Source organism: Brugia malayi (genome assembly GCF_000002995.4).
Source record: "Brugia malayi strain FR3 genome assembly, contig: Bm_v4_Chr3_scaffold_001, whole genome shotgun sequence".
In the NCBI taxonomy this organism is placed as follows: Eukaryota; Metazoa; Nematoda; class Chromadorea; order Rhabditida; family Onchocercidae; genus Brugia; species Brugia malayi.
Window position 1 is genome coordinate 7,270,668 of NW_025062477.1, and position 18,608 is coordinate 7,289,275.

Here is an 18,608-nt window from a genome sequence, read left to right on the forward strand (position 1 = left end):
GCTTTGATAAAAGTTGCTTTAGCACAACGACAGTCAAACTGGGCTGCCTTAGTTTAAAATCACAACTCATTTCACAAGATTACAATTATGTACATGGACGTACAAAAATAAAGCAAGAAATGCAAGGTGCAACCCAACTATACGAAAATTACACAATAAAATTTTCTCCCCTTTTCAGTTCTACTCTCAGAACATGTTAAAATTTATTTTCGAAAATACTTTCGAGTAGTATGTTAAAAAAAATATTTCTACACCTCTTCAGGGAAATATTTTGAAGGAAATATTCGAAACAAAAAATGACTAGAAACTTAAATTCAATTGGACATTTCTTTTTGATTCATACAGAAGGATTACACAACATATAATGGAGTCTGCACGACTAAATTTCAGCAGCAACTGTTCGAACCTCCTAGTGCCTGATTACTACCAGGAGAATTGGGTGAACTTGGAGAATGCTGTGGTCCAAGTTTAATTCCATTTGCCTGCAACATACTCCAGAATTAAAATGAACATACTGCAAACACATGAGATGAACTGAGAACGACAGAAAATTGCTGCATTTCACGAACAAAAGCAATAACGGAATCAGACTGACAGTCATTTTTATATGAAGCAGTATGAACTCGTAGCCTGTATACCCCCTAGCTTACATTGTGTACCCTTTCCCCAGCAGTTCTTTTGGATGAACCGTGAGATAAAATCGATAATTTAATTACCAAAGAATAAAGGAAAAGATTTAATAACTTCCGCCCAACGATTATTACTGCTTGACGATTATTACTAAGTTTCTTCTGCGAAAGAAACATTTACAGTCGCATAACGAAATGTATTTCACTGTAATACTGAACACAATCGTGGACAGCCATCATATTATTCTATTGCTAAAAACTTTCAAAATTCTTAAAACACACCTCATTATTGATATCAAAAACACCTTCTTGTATTTTCCGATAAATTTCTTTTGCAGTGTCGATGAATGCCTGAAAATAAATAAGATTCCGGAACCATTTCTAAATCATAAAAATAAAGCAGCATCCGAATGACTATGTTCAAGATGACAAGATGCAATAAAAAATATGCGACCTCTTCTACGTTTGCTGCGGTTTTTGCAGATGTTTCCATAAAAATTAGACCATGCTCACGTGCGAACGCCTCTCCTTCTTCTTTCTTCACTTCTCGTCGCGCTTCCAAATCACTGAAAAATTATTCTTGTACAATAATACAAATCATTCCACAGAAAGACTGAAAATTTGTGCCTCATAATTCCTCATAACCCACTTTTTGATCATGCAAAATAATGACAAGCACAGAAACTGTTTCTATTTTAAATTTGGACAAATGAAAGCGAAATGGTGGCAAGAGCAATAATAACAAGCAAACACTTTAAACTGAATAGTCAGATTTAGATTTCATATCAGTAGAATTTCGACCAAGGTTTTCTTCATTGCTTAACTGTTTAATTTGAAATCACTACTCAATCTCAATCCCCCAACTTAACTGCAATAGCAGTGCTAAAATATGTTAAAACATCGCATAAACGTTTAAGAGGCTCCAGTTTCCTCCTGCAGTTTTGCAAAAGAATTTAAGCCATCCAAATTTCAATATCAAGGCTGGTAATTTCAACCACTTTCGTAAAGAACATATGTAAGGTGATATTTGATGTACAATAATGCTACCCTAAGGAAAAAATGACATTAATGATTGAATACATCGTTTTGGCATTATCAATAAACCTTTCGGGTAATAAAATCAGTTCAGAATTCAGTACAACCTTTTATTCCCAATGAGCATAATAACCATATTAGAATTTGAATGCTGTCGTGCGTCTTCTAACCAAGAAGCCAGATGATTAAATGTATCACGCCTGAAAAGCATTACATTTCAATCCTTTCCATCATGTAAAAATAAGATTGCAGTGTGACTAAAATTTGATTTTACCAAAACATTACCGTGTTATGTCATAAACAAGAAGTGCACCTGCTGCTCCACGATAATATGAGCGCGTTATTGAACGGAACGATTCCTGACCTAGAACTCATCAAAAATTTGCAAATGCTTATGAAAGTGCAAAAACTGATAATTTCAAATGAAACACAGACAAATAAACATACCAGCCGTATCCCAAATCTGTAGTTTAATTTGTTTACTATCGATAGTAATCATACGAGCGCCAAATTCTACACCTGAAATGTTGTATTTGGAAATCATGACCAATAGCAGATTACTTAAAAATCTGAAAGCAAATCATGTTTAATTTTCGCAAAGCATGATCTTTCATTTATTGTCAATATTGGTGGAATAAGTATAGAGATCACTGCACAACTCGCTATCGAGTGTTTGAGTCTTTCAGCCTTAATAGACTAAAATTTTTTCTCAGTAGACTAAAATTTCGAAAAATTCCTGTACAATTACTAAAAGAATGCTCCATTTCAGCATCCTTCAACATATGACAGTACTCTGTTAAGGTATTCTTTAACATATAATAGTATCTACTACTAAAATAAATGATAAGCAATAAGTGTAATAGAAATATCCAAATCAGCGTTAAATTATATACCAATTGTCAAGTCATGCACTGGCTGGAAGCGCTTGTCAGTGAACTGAAGAAGGAGACATGACTTTCCTACTCCTGAAATGCATCAATTTATAAAAATATGCTGCTATAACAACAACAAAGTAAAAATAAACTTTACTGGCTCCTTACCAATTCCATTCCCATGGTAATGAATCTTTTCTTCATTAAACCATAGTTGGTCTCATCAGGATAAAGTCTCAGAATAAGGAAACTGACACATATATGCGAGAAATTGGTTGAAAACAACCATACCTGTGTCTCCTATTATGATATACTTGAAGAGATATGCGTATGACATGCGTACTGAAAGTAACAAACTGCTGTGAAAAACGAATGAATCTCTGGTTTTTTTTTTTGAAACAGCATAAAACTTTCACAAAGATCCCATCTTCCTCTCCATAATTCCTCGCATAAAACCAGTCTATCAGTTGCCACCAGATCTCAGTAAGTCAGGAAACAAGCGAAATATTATGAGAGAGACAGAGGCGGAAGAATCTTGACCCCTCCAACTCGACCAACCACAAAAACTACCGAAGGTACCCAAATACCACCAGAAACCAACCACAAAGTGACAGCAGTGAGACTTGCTGAAGCGAACATCGATTAATGAACATTAGGCGGTACCGTATCGCAAGGAATATATGCCAGAGAGCATCGAACAGATAACAGCCCAATATGGTGCAGTTGACACTACTCTACTGGTATGTTGAGCAAGCGGGCAGTCAACCGGACAGTGGAGTTTCTACATTAGCGGAGTGAATATGAGACAACTTGGGAGGGGGACATTTTATGGAACGTGAAATACTACTCAGAGATATCCTTCGGCTGTTAAATAAAGTAATATGCAAATTTACTTACCAGAAATATAATATTGTGGAAGAGAAGAGAATGGATCATTTCACATATTTTCATCTTTTGACTCGCTTTTGAATGGCGATAAGATTATCTGCGGGAGGTGCATCTGAGAGAGAAGTTATGCTGAAAAAAGAAAGAAAAGGTGTAAATTAGAATGATCTTCCTATTATCAAGAGTAATTAATTAATTGTTGTTGAAGTTAATGAACTGATTTGAACGATTCTTCCTGTTCCAAATCATTTTTATCAGTTTTAGTTTCTTCCTTTTTAGACAGGAAAAAGATTGCACGTGAGAAAAAGTTGCAAAAGAATGGCAGTGATGATGAGAAAGCAGTACAGCAGCAAATACCAACCATAGAAGCAAAAAGTGCTAATGCAAATGAGAAAATAACAAGTACTGCTGTGGCCAGTGATAACAAAGCCGCCGCAAACGTGTAGCGTGTATTACACTTCACTCTTCTATTATTCTAGTCTTTAAGTGATTTAGTATCGTAACATGAACTTGATAATACAATAGATTCCTGCGCTTTTGGATTATTATCTGAAATATCTAACATAGGTCACTCAAGTCATTTCGTATAGTTAACTCCTTAATAGCCTCAATTTGTTTAGATCAACAGGATTACCACGTGATTTGCTTGTTGAACGTGAACAAAGTGGACGAATACAATCTTTGAGAAAATTCATCTATCATCATGGTTATCTATGTAATCGTACAGTAACTGCATGGAGTATGTTATTATGATAACTTATCATATTGACAAAAAATATTTATGAAGATATGAACAGAAACGGAGATAGGTTGGTCATTGCTGAAAATTGAAAGTTTTCATAGTGGTGACCTTGAGAATGCTGATAATAATAATGATAAATGATAACGACAATAATATTCAGTTATTACGATCTCATATTTGCTATGCATATACATTTTTCTTGCGTTACTAGTGACTACGGGCATATATATGTTGTTATACACTACCCGAGATGCACCAGTGTACTACGGCGAGACTACTTTCATTGGTGGTATTCCAGGTGTTATTATCAGTTATTTCTTAAAAAGACTTGTAATCCGTTGAGACTTGGAAAAGTCATTGGAATTTGCAAAATTGTTTTTTTTTTTCTACTAATTTCTAAGGTTGAATTAAAGCTATAATTAATAATTATGTCTCCAACTTAAAAAGTATATATATGTGTATGGTACTTCATTCAGGGATTGGTTTTGAACCCCGAAAGCGAAGTATGAAAAAAGAGCAAAATATTTTTAGATGGAATATTGATGATCCAACATCATATGCTTTTTATGTGCGAAGGCTGCGGAGAATTCTGTATGGTAAGTCACAGCACCAAATGAATTTACAGCTCACTTTATTATCTGTCAAAATTTAGAATATGCGAAGATGGAGATAATACCCAGCAAATTCAAAATAGATTGCAAGAAAACAGTTGTACCGTACGTGGGTGGAAAACCTGTAAAGCATTTCTGCAAAATAGAAGCAACCAATACGGACGAGAATTACGGTTATGGTGATTGTGCTTTAAGCAAGAAAGTTTTTGTTTTGCACTTCTGCTTGTATAAGACAAAGGTCAAAGATCATCCCATATCTACTTTATATATTTTGAACAATGTTGAGCAATGGTGAAACAAATATCTTAGAAATTTTCGAATAATAAAATAAAACCATATGCAGTGGCTAACTAACTTTAGAAGATGAGTTTATCATAAGTCTGATCTTAAATGATAACTTTGAAGTAATGTATGTGATCAACATTCAAAACACAGCTACTGCACTAAAATTGCCAGCAATTTTGATGAGATTGAGATTTCTTTTTTTTATTTAATAACTTAAATTTTCTAGGAAAACTAGGTTTGGATATGATATTGGTACACTTTGTGTTATGCTGCGCATAAATAAGGTATGCTTTGCTTGAGTTTAATATGTTACTTTATATATAACTTTTAGAATCGTTATCGGTGAGAAACTACAATAAAATGACCAATTAGTTGTCAATTGTCGAAGCTGTTTGCTTGAGATTAGAAGTAATAGATTGTAAATTCAACAAACAACATGATAAATCTGATATTACAAGATTTCTTCCTAAAAGCTTCACGAACGGAAGCTTCATGTCTTGTAGTTTTGCATTTTGACTCTGATAGTAATCGCATTTCAAACTATTTTCATAAAAGATCTTCTATAATACAAAAAATTGTTTGCCATCCATCCAAACCAACACTCTTCAATACTTAATTACTTATGCTTTAGTTATTTGGTTATTATCCAGAAAGTCCAACATATGACTTGTTTGCTAACAGTTCGCTAGATTTTGAAGCATATAAAATATGTGACCAAGTAGCGAATGTAACAGCTTGCTGCAACGATGACCGAATGTTGTTCCAGTGTTCTGTCATGGTACCACTTTTTAAGATTTTGATTAAACCTAAAGTTTCAACATTTCCATTATCGTTTCTTATTATTTATCATTAAAAAAAATATTTTCTTGTAAGAACTACTTCTGCACGCCTTGCAAAGTTTGAAATCATTACCTATGTCGTTGTCAGTTACTCTTACAAATTGCTATAATTAACTTGCTACTTTAATTAATTTGTCCAAATAGCAAGCAGCAAGCAGTGTAATTAAAAATGCTTCTTAGCTTTTATGTAAGCTTAAGATAGTTCCGAGACGGATATAAGTTTAAGGATATATTTTAAAAAAGATAATAAATTAATGCAGATTTCATCATTTCCTTCATATGTAAGATAATATACAGAAGAACGAACAATATTATTAATTACTTTTCAACTAAAATTAATTTGATGATTTCAAGGAAGGAAATACAAATGTAACTATAGTACAATATCCAAAATTTGGTTATCCCTATTGCTTCTATCCGTTCAATAATCAAGACGGTTATATGCAACCATTTGTCATGATCCAATTGTTCAACTTGATACCGAATAAGAGAGTAATATTTTGTCGGGATAAGTTAAATTTCATATTTCCTGCCAAAAGAAATTGAAGTTGGGAGATTGGAACTTGTATAATTATATACAAAACGTCAGTAAATCAATTAAAAATGTCAAATTTTTTCTGATTTTCATTTTTTTTTCTTATTCTGGAGTATCAATAATTCTTGGAAAATGCATTAATAAAGTTGAAATTTGCTACAGACTGGAATTCAATGTGTGCCAACAGCACCGGACCTTCAGGCAAGATCACTCATATTATGGTTTGAAATTACATCAAAAAGAAAAAATTAAATATATGCAAAATTGACTGTTGTATTTTCGATATATAAAAATTTCGATTAAGAGAAAAGAATACAATTAATCTAGTAATTCATATTTTCATCGTACATTATCTTATTACCTAAATTATAATATGATCTCAGGACTGATTTAACATTTCATTGAAAAATTCTATCAGCTAATAATATTCAATTTCTTTAGCGACATTATACAATAGCTCCTACATTGTTTATAACATTTCAAAATTCCAGTAAAGCTCCCATTGCCGTTATCTCTGAAATTAAGAGAGGTGACAATTAAAATAATAAAATTGAAGAAGAAGAACACGCAAAAACTTTCAACAATTCTTATTCTGACGGACATTACATAGAAATGGCTGAAGAGCACACGGAAAATGAAGCAGTTGTCTGATATTTCCTTTCTATCAGATCTGTATTATTCACAAAATTAGAAATTTTCAATTGAATTTTTTCCCTTTGCTTTATTAAAATCCCATCCTTGGTATATCAAATTAAAAATCCGAATTTGCCATATCAAATTAAAAATTAGTGTAATTGGAGAAGTGCATAGTGTGTAGCTCATCATCCAGTTCACGTGAGAGTTATTAGTTAATTTCAAGTTTAAAAAAATGCCATACTTTTATTTAAAAATTTATCTCAATTCAATTTTTCATTACAATTTTTGGACCTGAATCTGAATCAGTAGAATTTTAATTTGTTTGACCTGAAAATTTCAAATTGCTCAGACAGTACCCTAATTGCTGTATATATCACTGTGATAGATTAATCTGAATATATTTACTTACACACTTTGACAATTTGCTCTCATTCTTGAATATGCTATGTTTAAAATTCAAATTTTATACATTCATCAAAAAATCAATGAAACTTCAATATCTTCTTTCCTTTTTTATGTATATACAGTAAGAAATGTGTCCTATTAATTCTCTTTACTTTTCACTTTGACAGCAATGTAGCAATGAGAGTGTAAATTAGCTTGTCGAGCGCTAACAATCATTAATCGCTTATCTATTCGTTTTTACCTTTTTCATTTTTTTTTTTTCCATTAAGAAAGTGAGAAGAAAATCAAGCTGCGCTAATTAATAATCTGAGCTAATTGCACTAAAACTTGGAACTTAAATAGCTGTTGGGCCAACTTCATCTGAAGGTATGCCGAAGAAAAGTAATGTTACTAACATGTAATAACGCAGCTCAATGTCTTCTACAAATTCCAATAATTTGTAGAAAGTGGGAAGTAATAAAATCCGCTGCATAAATAAATCAATCTCATTTTAATTTTTTGATAAATTCAAATCATTTCTAAGTGCGGTTCTACGGGTACTAGTAGTACTCTATTCTCATGGTTCTCAAAAATTGTAAACAGAGTTATATGTCATTTAAAAAACATTGGATGATTTTAACTTATATAACTCTTTAAGCTTTCAATGTATTTTGAAAATGTGCTTGCCATTTTGAAATTTACTCTAACTCATAAGTAAGAACTGTTGCTATGATAAAGTTAGTGAAAAGATATATGATCTTTCGTAAGCAGCAAAACTGACAAGAACTTAGAATCATTACTATACTGTGCATAGAAATGTTGTAAGAAGAGAACTTTATCATGAAGTGTACAGTTTGATAATTCAAGTTAAGATATCAAAAGAAAGAAAAAGAAGAAAAAGACTTCCTTCATTGAATTAATACCCGTAATGATACTGATAATATAACGAATCGTAGATCCTTAACCTAAAAAAAGGTTATCGGTCAGTCCTCTTTCTTTAGTAAAAATAAAGCCATCTTTACAATTAATTGCAAAGTTTAAAAGAAATTTTGAAGGGACTTAATAGCAACAAGCATACTCATAAGAAGATCAAATTGAAATCAATTTAAATCTGCACCGACCCTAGTCACTTGGTGACGTAATTGTATCGTCGTCCTCTAGCTCTCCAAGTTGTCTCAACTGCTCTTGCAATTCCCATAATATACTAGTCTTCTAAAAAAGGTTTTGTTCTCTTAAAAGATAATCGTCTAAGTGATATGAAAAGAGTGCTTGTATTTAAAAAGATTATATTAAACAAATTTTCCTTCAAATAATTGTCACATAATAAAGAAGGAAAGAGTGCAAAAATCATAATAACAGTAATCAAAATTTGAAACTTAATTGTTGCAAGTCAAATCATCATAAAATTTTTGTAGCGCTTTTTATCAGATGCATTTACCTGAAGTAAATATCGATGTAATAATATATTCTCTTCTTCCAAACGTTGTAAGTGCTCTCGCCTAAAGATATTTGTTGCGCTAAAAACATCTCATTGAAAAGTGGAAATAAATTGTAAGATAGATTGAATAGACTGAAATAAAAGTTAAATTGGTCGAAGTTACAGTTATTCAGCGGAACCGAAAGTTTTAATTGTGTCTTAGTTAAGCGGTTGAAATTATTATCGCTTCCATGAATACAATGATACATTTTCAAGAGGTCAATATTAGTGAAATTACTGATTGATATTGCAATTGCTGAGCGATTTTGGTAGAGTTAGAAAAAAAATTGGTTTTATCCTTATAAAACAATCTTGAACATTCTAACGTTTAGTAAAAAATAAACAATTTACTCATTGTGTTGTGAAGTTTGCTGTGATTCTGATCTTCCAAGAGTAGATTTTACTAGACCACGTCGATAACGTAACTCAGTGCCTTGAGGATTTCGTAGAAGTTCCACAATCTAAAATGCCGGAAATTATTGTTTACTTAAATGTCACTGTTAATTAATTATTTTTGTTTTTAGTTTCACCAGTAAAAAATTGATTCACTCAAAAACGACATCAAAGCAATTATTACATCAATCCTCAAAGTCACAAATAGGAAATTAGAATTAGTATAATTTTGCCCTTGAAATTTCTCGCTGGCACTGTCAAATAGTAAAAGTAATGGCTTCTAAAATTTTTTAATTAAAGCGAACCAAAGAAAAAGTATTCCGAAAACAATATTTTGGAAAAATTTTAACTTACCTTTGGGACAAAAACAAGGCAAAGAATCAAAGTTGTACAAAATATAATAAAAAGACTTCCCAGTATATGCGCTTCATTTACTCGATCCTAAAATTAAGTTATCATTCATGAAATAAAGGTCGGTTTTTATCAATAATAGAATTAGTCATCATGTACTGCAAAAACTGCTACAATTTAAAACGTAAGAAACAATGTGATATGATGTGATCGATCAACCTTTCAGCTTGCGATAAAATTAACCTTCAATATGTACACAAGCGGAAGACCAAGTAAGCATGTTACGACAACACTATAAACAGACATTCCTATATATTTACTGTCGTTTAATGCTGGTACATTTACACGTCTCGTTTCCCACGCCAGAAAACAGCCAAGTAACTAAAAGTTAACATTTATTTAAATAATCCTTATTTAAATTCAAGAAAATTTCATTGAAATTAAATGGGAATAAAATAAAGGCTAAAAAAGCAAATTAAATGAAATGATTAACCCACCATAAGAAGGCCTTTAATACCCAATATGATAGCTTCAAAAATGACGCTATTATCACTTCTACAACGCTCGATTTCTGGTGCTATCATCTTGTTATCTGAATACTGCAAAGATATGTATTATTATGGCCATCTTTTCACATTATTCAAAATGCGAATATCATAATTTATATCGCTATGTATGCATTCGTTCCAACCTAATTTTGACGTGTCACCTATGGCGATTGGAAGTTAAAGGTCTTTTTTGTTTTAATTTGAATAAGGCTGACTAGTTTTGTGACAGTAATATATTGTGGACTTACAAATATAGCTAACTGGTTGACATGAAATGTGAAAGGTGAAATACGAGCCCATAAGGCTAATGAAACCAAATCAACGAGAACAATGAAGCCGACCAACATAAATAATTTATAATCTTTAATTGCTTTCTTGTTCATACGAATATTTTTGAAAATCAAATGAACTCGCCAAGTCTTTGAGAACATTGATCCGAAAGCTAGTGTAAAACCAAGGCTTAGTACCCATGTTTTTACCTGGAATATAATAGTTACTTCCTTACTATAAGGTAGTTTTAATTTACGAATAGAATACTTCTACGAATGAAAACGATTTTGTTAAACAAGACATTTTTTTTTTTTCTTATCAGTTCTTAAAACTAGCTGGAAGAGAAGAGTGGGTGGATGGGAAAAAAAATTAGGAGACGATCAATTTGCTGCAATATTTTGTGTAACGCATTCGTCTTTGCATTCAAACACTTCGTTTGAAGAGGTCAAGTCAAGAAATTTTCATCGACTCGACACTTATTTTAAAAAGTATGAAAAGTATTGTCTGGTATCTTCGGTTGAATGAAAAGGCAGAGTTGATAAGAGTAATTAGCATACGTAACAAAGTGTAACAAAAGTGTCCGGTGAAACGAAACGTGTATCGAAGCCAAGTAGAATTACGCTGATATAAGTGCAAATGGAACCTGCTATGATTAGATTGTTCATATTTGGTGATGACATCTTGATATATCTGTAAAAAAAGTAATAAATTATTCGTTACATTCATGATATACAATTTAATGCTGCACGTTACACGAGAATTTCATTAATATGAAACGTGTATGAGTAACGTAAGAGTTATTCAAATTCTTAATTTTATACTAAAATATTTCCAAATGAGTTCAGATGTTTGAATTTTTGTTCCTTTCAGGAGTTGCAACGTTTAGCAACAAACATTGCAGGAAATAAAATAATGATTTTTCCTCATGTCTTAAACGTTTGGCTTACCGATGATTTTGATATCTGATATTAATGATGAGAAAGAAAACTGCAATTGCTACACCGATAATAGCAAGTAATGATAAGAAGATGAACAACACGAATGATATATATTGTCGTTCACGTACAACAACTGTTGCATCTAACGGTGGTGTCCAATCTGAAAACTTTACGTAAAGACAATTTAATTATTATCATAAATACTTCTACAAAATTTCATATCGAAAAAAAACTTATAAATCCTAGAAAAATATGATCAATTATTTTTTTAATGCAAACTTTGCCAAACCTATAACTTGCTCTTTCTTCATTTTACTTAAACAACTTTTCAGTACCTCGAAGAGCAGGATTGAGTGTTAGGACAGCTTTTGTACCATCATATATGCCAGCAATCATGTACGAACCATTTCGCCATTGCAAAATTTCAACTAATCCAAGTCGTTCGTTATTTTCAAATCGAACTGGTCCCTGTCAGATGGAATGCTAATAATGACAAAAGAAAGGAATGCAAAATTCATTCTATTGTTTCACATGAAAACGTGAATATGTATAAACTAAGATCACTGGTATAACACATATACGTTAAAATAAAGAACGTTTATTTGCTCAAAATGAAAATACAATTGGTGTAATTATAGAAAGGAATTTGCTGTCATGTCATGCAATCAAAGTGTGAAGTGGACAATGGCTACCAGTCATTTATAAATTCGAAGAAAAGTAGTTGTCTACGTACAGTGACCCCAATAAATGAAGTGCTGCTGATAGCTTGAAGTAATTCGACACTAAGTTTAGTCCAATCCTCTGTATCGCTCACGTTTGGTATCCAAGTTATTCCATCACGTTGTTGATGAAGTTGTGCTACGTGTTCAATAGCTAAAGAAAGTGTCCAGAGGCCATCGTACACGTATCCTTTGAAAACACTTTCCGGTGATGATCCTTGTCTATCATCAAGCTCCGTTCGAATTGCTGATACCGTCTGTTATAATACTTTCATTTATTTTGTTAATTAATTTGTTTACTTCAATAAGCAGTCACAGACAGTAAGACGCATTTATTTACTCCAATTAGTTCAAAAACTTCGGATCCAATCTGGTATCCAAGTGATTGTATCACGTTATTGATGAAGTTGTGTTGTGCTATGTGTTTAATAGCTAAAGAAAGTGTCCAAAGGTGTTTCATTTGTCGCTTTTTGCTAAAACTGCTGGAAATGCCTATGATACTGATCTAATAATCTAAAATGAACTAACTTTATTGGCAATGGTAAGTCGAGCAAGCCTTTGTGAGTAGGGTGAAAATTCAACCGCAAAGTGACCTTCGATTACCTTTGCCAGTTCTTCTACTGTACAGCTGACCCCGGATGCATTACGCCACCAATCACCTAAACACCAACCTTTCCCACATTTAACATCCATTTCTGAACTGTGCCAGAACTTACAACGTTAGACTACAATTGTATTTAAACATTCAGTATGCAATCGATGTTGAACAGAACCAAGCGGATCTTTAATTATTTACTGTATTTACTCACTAGTTAAACTTTATAAAAACATGAAATTGAAAGAAATCATGGTAGCGTATGTTTTATATTCTTGAGAAATGTGTCACATTTTAAATTCGTAAATAAGCATCTGTGACAGGTTAAGTCTAGTATCAGCAGCAATAGCAGTAATTCCAGTCTCAAAGTAAATGTCGTCATTGATGCGATTAAACAGCTCATAGATGGATTTAAATTCAGCACCTGGTATTATCCATTGGATAAAAGCTGAACTCTTAAACTAGTGTTATCAGTCGTCACCTTGATTGATTGCTGGCTCATCTTGGCTAGTAAGTTCATCTTGCAAATCTTTTTTTGTACGAAGCAACTCATTGCTTGTCTCATTTCACTGTTTGATTAAATAAATGGCAATTACTTGGATGTATTCCAAATTTTACTGAGTTATTTTCTGCCTTTATTCTTTTGTTCGTAACTATTGATTTTCTGTAAATTAGGTAAGAATTTTTGAAGAGGGCGTGAACACTTGCAATTAAGGTTGTGACTAGTCCTCAGAGAATGTTAGCATTTGCATTGTGATTACACGTAAATTCTAAATACACGTAAAATATATATATATGATTATAGTTACGCTAACATGTGTGTTAATATATAGCGTGCAGATGACTTAACCTTGCGTGAAACTTAAAAGACTTACTTTTATGATAACCAGGTAATATCCACGCATAATTTTCACCATAGATACCATTTTGGTAAGCTTCACATAATATTCGCACAGCTAATGATTCTTCAAAATCACCGATGAGAATTCGAGCGTCACGTTTCTGAACAATGAAATATCCAAATTTCAAAATTTCCTATCTAAATATCTGATTGTAAGCTATGTTCTACATTTCAACATCGCTAAATCAATGTCTCAAAATCATTGTCAAAAAAAAAAAAATTGATTGCATACAGTTTATTAATCTAGTTTAGACCTCGAAAATGGATGCATCTTACTTCTCAATTTTCATTTGCTCAAGCAGTCAGTCATGAGTGTTACATCAAAGAAAAAATGTCATTTTTTGAATCAATGAAAATTAAAACCTTTAATTCATTAAGTTCATAACCGATATTTTGAATTTCATCATGTGTGATTCCAGCAGTATATATCACTCGGATACCAAATCCATGCTCTAGTCGCGTTGTTAATGATTCATGTGGCTTTAAAGTAAATTATAGATCATTTAAGACTTTCTTAGCTGCTAAGAAAGATTGAGAGTTTTTAGATGGAAAAGAGATTGTAATCGAGCGCTTAGAGTGTATATATGGGATTGGAAAGGTATTGGACATCTCTGAAAGATGAAAAAAATAGATCAAAAGAACTTCCAAAAAAAAAAGAAAAAAAATGAAAGAGAATTATATCTCAATACGTTATTTACTCCGATATCTCTAGTCTAGTGGCAAATGTGATTAGCAAGACTTAACATTGTGATTTATGGCTGTCAATTCATTTCGTCCATTTGGTAAATTGTATCGTTAAAATTAGCTTATTTCAATTAATTTTCATTATTTTCTCAACATTAATCAAGTTTAGAATTAAATTTGATAAGTTTCCGTAATTTTGAATTCATTAAATAGTTATCGCTTTATCTAACTTTGTATTTTCCACTTACAAGTGCGAAACGTGGATCATCGCTTTGTTTTAGTGTACCAACACGTGTCCAATTAAATTGAAAAATTAGATGACATCGTGCTAAATTAGAATTCTGATATCCTGGTACCATTCGAAAAAACGTTGGATACATCTAGAATTTCAATGTACTAATATAAAAATCAACTTAAACAAGCGTTACTGCTTGTCATCATAGCTTCCTATTCTAATAAGTCAAAAAGCAAATATTTTGCTTCAAAAACAATTTTTTAAGCAAATTTCAAGAATCTACCAAAGACTGCGAGCACAAATATCAAACGAGATTAAACTAGTTCAGAATGATGCCTTTTGAGAGTATTATGTTTCATCAGCATTAGTAGCTGCATTATCGAAAGAAATAAATTTTCATTTGATTAAATGAGCCATTAAAATTGTCTTTGAAAATGTTCGTGGAAGCAATTTCATTAGTTAAGAAGAAACAAAAAAGTAAGTCACTTCTATAATTACTTCTATAATCTGTTGCTATAAATTTGCATTTTTAATCTGAAACTCCAAAGTGCTTTCAGATAAGTTGAAAATGCTTATTGCATTAGTTTTTGTTTTCAGTTGAATTATAAGTGGAACAACATAATTACAATTTCATTTAAAATCTCTTCGATCATTTAATTTGCTGTTTTGCTAACAAATTAAAAAAGAGTATTACTGCTAATTTATTGCTTGATATCAGATCAGGACGGATCTGTTTAGGTGATTGGTAAGAACAATATGATTATCGAAAGTTAAGCATTTATTTTTAAACTGCTAAAATCCAACCGCCTGAGCATCTGCTGTGGCAAATTTTGCGTGTATTTCTGCATACGACAAATGTAAAATATGCCAATACTTAGATGCCATAGCGACAACTTCGTTGACATTCGTGCATGCATCACCAAAAAGCGCAAATGGTCGCGGACGTGCATTCATTAGCTCGAACAATGCTTTCATTCCGAACGATGTTTTGCACTACAATTTAGAAAAATTCAGTGCATATAAGTTAGAAAGTAATTGATTGGCTCTGAAATTATTCATAAAATTCAAAGTTAACTTTGAAAAATACTTTGGAATAGGTCGTTCTTCAAGTTTTCACTATTAAATTATGGAATGAAGGGATGAAGGACTCGAGAGTAACTCTCGAGTAGAGAAAAAAGTGGAGAAGAAAGTTTCAATGTAATTCGGAAATTTGAATTCTGGTTTTCAGACTTTTTTACACTATAAAGCTTTTAACTTTTGAAAATTCTATTTTTGCGCTGAAAAATTGAATTCTACATCGAAAAATGAAATTTTGTGAAAAATAAATGGATAAATTCAATTGATTTACTCTTTGAAAACTAAACATTTCAATCGTTTTTAATTTTTATTTAGTTGAAATAACCGAACACTTCCATTCCTATGAACAATTTGAAGTAAAGCTAAAGAGGAAGAGAACTGAAATGAGTTGAATTGATTACTACAATTTGTCATTACATCACTTTAATTGACTTTTGAAATTCCCGAAAATACTTCCTTTGAAGTAATGGGCAATGTTCTTTTATAAATTGATGGAAAAGACAAATCAGATAAAATTTCTTCAAAAATAACTAAACCAGATTCAAAAATTTATTTTAGCGGATATAATTTTTGAATTAAAATTGAAAAATATTCGAAATCGATTGACCGTTGGCAAAAAGAACTATGACAACATCAATAAATCAATGACATTGAGAAAAACAAGTATCAGGAAACCTCGGTATCCTTGAAATGCAATTTCAAATAGTAGTCGTTCAGGATGCAGGACTGATTGTGGATGTGTTCCAGGGCTATGTTAACAGCAGGCTCCAATACTCGTTTGTATTGATATGGCAAGAAGACGCCGATTGTTAACGGTATTCGATTCACGCGACGTAATCTCTGGCAGTCTTGGCTATAGCCAAACCATATTTGCGCCATTAGTAATGGGCATATTAAGCAATGCATACTTTTGCACTAAGAAAGGGAATAAATGAAGTAAATAACGTGAAATAGTAAAATGGAAACAATTCTTTAAAGTTGCATTATATTACAAGGCAGTAAAATGTTAGCAAATGAATAGACCACTGGATTTCATTGAGCTGAAATTAAATTGAAATGAGTTTGAAATGAATTGAGTTGAATGAAATCACACAGTGAGTTGAATCTAATTAAAATGAATTAAAGTTAAATTAGACCAGGTATAAGCTGAATGAAAAAAAGTCAAGTGCACATGAAATGAGCTAATTTAGTGTTTTATTTAAATGCTGCTAATTGATTGATCTAAAAGAAAATTAACCAGTAATTTCTGGATGCTAATCAGTGATAAACATTTGATTCTCTTTTTCATGACAAACGTTCACATTTGACAATTCATGCTTCAGAAAAAGATTATCCGCGGCATAACTCAAGCATTTATGAAAAGTTAAAAGCCAGTACTGACTCTTAGCACAATAGTTATTCATAAATGCAAATGTAAATATTGCTTTAAATTAGAACCATGGCTAATATTTAAAAGATATACCAAAATATTATTAATAGTATCATTTTTGCCTTGGTGAATTAAACCGAAGAAAAGTAATTGAATTTACAGTTACAGTCTAAAATGAATTTTAATTAATATTATTATTAAAATAACATCCAAATAATATCAGACGATAGAAAAATAAGTACAGAATTGTTTGTATGATATAAAGTAGAATTAAATTTACATATTTTAAAAGCTAGAAAAGGACATTTTTTCGAAGCTAATTGAAGACATCAATAAAGATATGATAGGATATGCCTCGAAATGACGATCTTCAGATCTCATTGATAACAATTACTATTCTACTATCTCAGTTCATAATTAATAGCAGACTATTGATAAACATGAAATTCTGTACTGTTGAAGTGAATAGCATCATTTACTGATTTTTTTTTTTCTCCATATATAATTTTAACAAAAAACAAATCGATTTTTTCTTGTTTTCTCAAATGTCATTAGTCTTTTTGCCAAATAGATTATTAAATTTCTGAAAATCTAAAATGGTAGAGTTATTTTGCATTTGCATACTAAATTCCGAATAGATTAATCTAATTGCTGTAAAATATCATTTGTTGAAGCAATGGTAGTTGCGGTATCTTGAATGTTCCATTGGATTAATCAAATTTGATAACTTAAATTCAGGTATAAATGTTTATGTGAACAATAAATGGTATTATACTAAACAATAAAATAGCTTTAGTCTTGTTAGGACCAGTAAATTCGAGAATTTCATAGGCATGAAGATTATCAAGGTGCTTTTGTCGATCAACAAATCTTTCCCAAATGTTTATGTCGCATGATTTGTCCATTGGGAATAAATTCGGAAAGTCATGTATGTTGGATTGCACTCCAAGATAACCATTTATATCGTCGTTTATCATCGAAGTGTATTGCTCAATTGTCACCGACTAAAGTGAACGTAAAAGCTTTGTACTGAGAGATACCTTTGGGATAAGTTCTATTGTTCCAGTACTTCTGAAAATTTTGGGAATGCTTTTTTTGAATGCCCTTAAAAAATGATTTCTATGAGAGAACTTTTTGAAACTAAAATAAAGTTAGAAAGGAAGAATTTGAAAGTACATTTAGAAAAAAAAAAGTTACGTCTAAAACGAAACCAAATTTTTTGCGTTGAAATTAAATTTTGGCACTGCATGTACGAAAATCAATGTATGCTAGAGCTTAAATTGAATGATATATTCACAATAAGCTTTGCACTGACTGATAAATTGAAGTAAATATTTGAACAGTTGGAATTGTGAGTGTTTTCTAAGCGACGTGAATACTCAGCCACGATTAGCATGCAGTTTCATCATTTGCACCTGCATTCATACTATCAGTGTATATAATAGGATAAAATTAATTGTTCATCATTACTACTACTATAAACTGATTTAATTAATTAAGTGACAATATCTCAAAAGGGAAGTGTGTCATTAGTAAAACAAAACGATCTCTAAAAATTAAAATGTTGTCGAGAAAAATAGCTGTTTGCTATATATTCG

The 18,608-nt window shown here is 31.6% G+C and overlaps 4 protein-coding genes across 6 annotated transcripts; 2 read left to right on the forward strand and 2 right to left on the reverse strand.

The window, feature by feature from the left end:
- Positions 1–386: 386 nt before the first annotated feature.
- Positions 387–2,873, reverse strand: Bma-unc-108 (Uncharacterized protein; the record flags this gene model as incomplete). Its single annotated transcript, XM_001901045.2, has 8 exons — positions 387–482; positions 912–980; positions 1,084–1,195; positions 1,772–1,864; positions 1,950–2,028; positions 2,112–2,183; positions 2,558–2,629; positions 2,828–2,873. 8 exons carry the CDS (start codon positions 2,871–2,873, stop codon positions 387–389), a joined length of 639 nt encoding a protein of 212 aa, XP_001901080.2.
- A 632-nt stretch (positions 2,874–3,505) lies between these two features.
- Positions 3,506–5,069, forward strand: Bm12848 (Uncharacterized protein; the record flags this gene model as incomplete). Of its 2 annotated transcripts, none has more annotated exons than XM_043080269.1 (6): positions 3,506–3,572; positions 3,701–3,863; positions 4,042–4,160; positions 4,324–4,461; positions 4,640–4,759; positions 4,816–5,069. In XM_043080269.1, 6 exons carry the CDS (start codon positions 3,506–3,508, stop codon positions 5,067–5,069), a joined length of 861 nt encoding a protein of 286 aa, XP_042936203.1. The 2 variants fall into 2 exon arrangements, with proteins under 2 accessions (XP_042936203.1, XP_001901081.2); XM_001901046.2 differs by having other exon boundaries at positions 4,375–4,461.
- Positions 5,070–5,325: 256 nt separating this feature from the next.
- On the forward strand, positions 5,326–6,685 carry Bm2725 (Uncharacterized protein; the record flags this gene model as incomplete). The annotated part of the gene is made up of 4 exons (XM_043080270.1): positions 5,326–5,343; positions 5,691–5,837; positions 6,253–6,390; positions 6,596–6,685. 4 exons carry the CDS (start codon positions 5,326–5,328, stop codon positions 6,683–6,685), a joined length of 393 nt encoding a protein of 130 aa, XP_042936204.1.
- Positions 6,686–8,575: 1,890 nt separating this feature from the next.
- On the reverse strand, positions 8,576–16,547 carry Bma-gbb-2 (Uncharacterized protein; the record flags this gene model as incomplete). Of its 2 annotated transcripts, none has more annotated exons than XM_043080271.1 (17): positions 8,576–8,665; positions 8,892–8,952; positions 9,282–9,391; positions 9,678–9,764; positions 9,918–10,055; positions 10,172–10,273; positions 10,471–10,701; positions 11,050–11,182; positions 11,440–11,590; positions 11,766–11,898; positions 12,164–12,406; positions 12,678–12,808; positions 13,620–13,746; positions 14,009–14,125; positions 14,578–14,709; positions 15,369–15,557; positions 16,317–16,547. In XM_043080271.1, 17 exons carry the CDS (start codon positions 16,545–16,547, stop codon positions 8,576–8,578), a joined length of 2,406 nt encoding a protein of 801 aa, XP_042936205.1. The 2 variants fall into 2 exon arrangements, with proteins under 2 accessions (XP_042936205.1, XP_001901082.2); XM_001901047.2 differs by having other exon boundaries at positions 8,892–8,970.
- Positions 16,548–18,608: the final 2,061 nt, after the last annotated feature.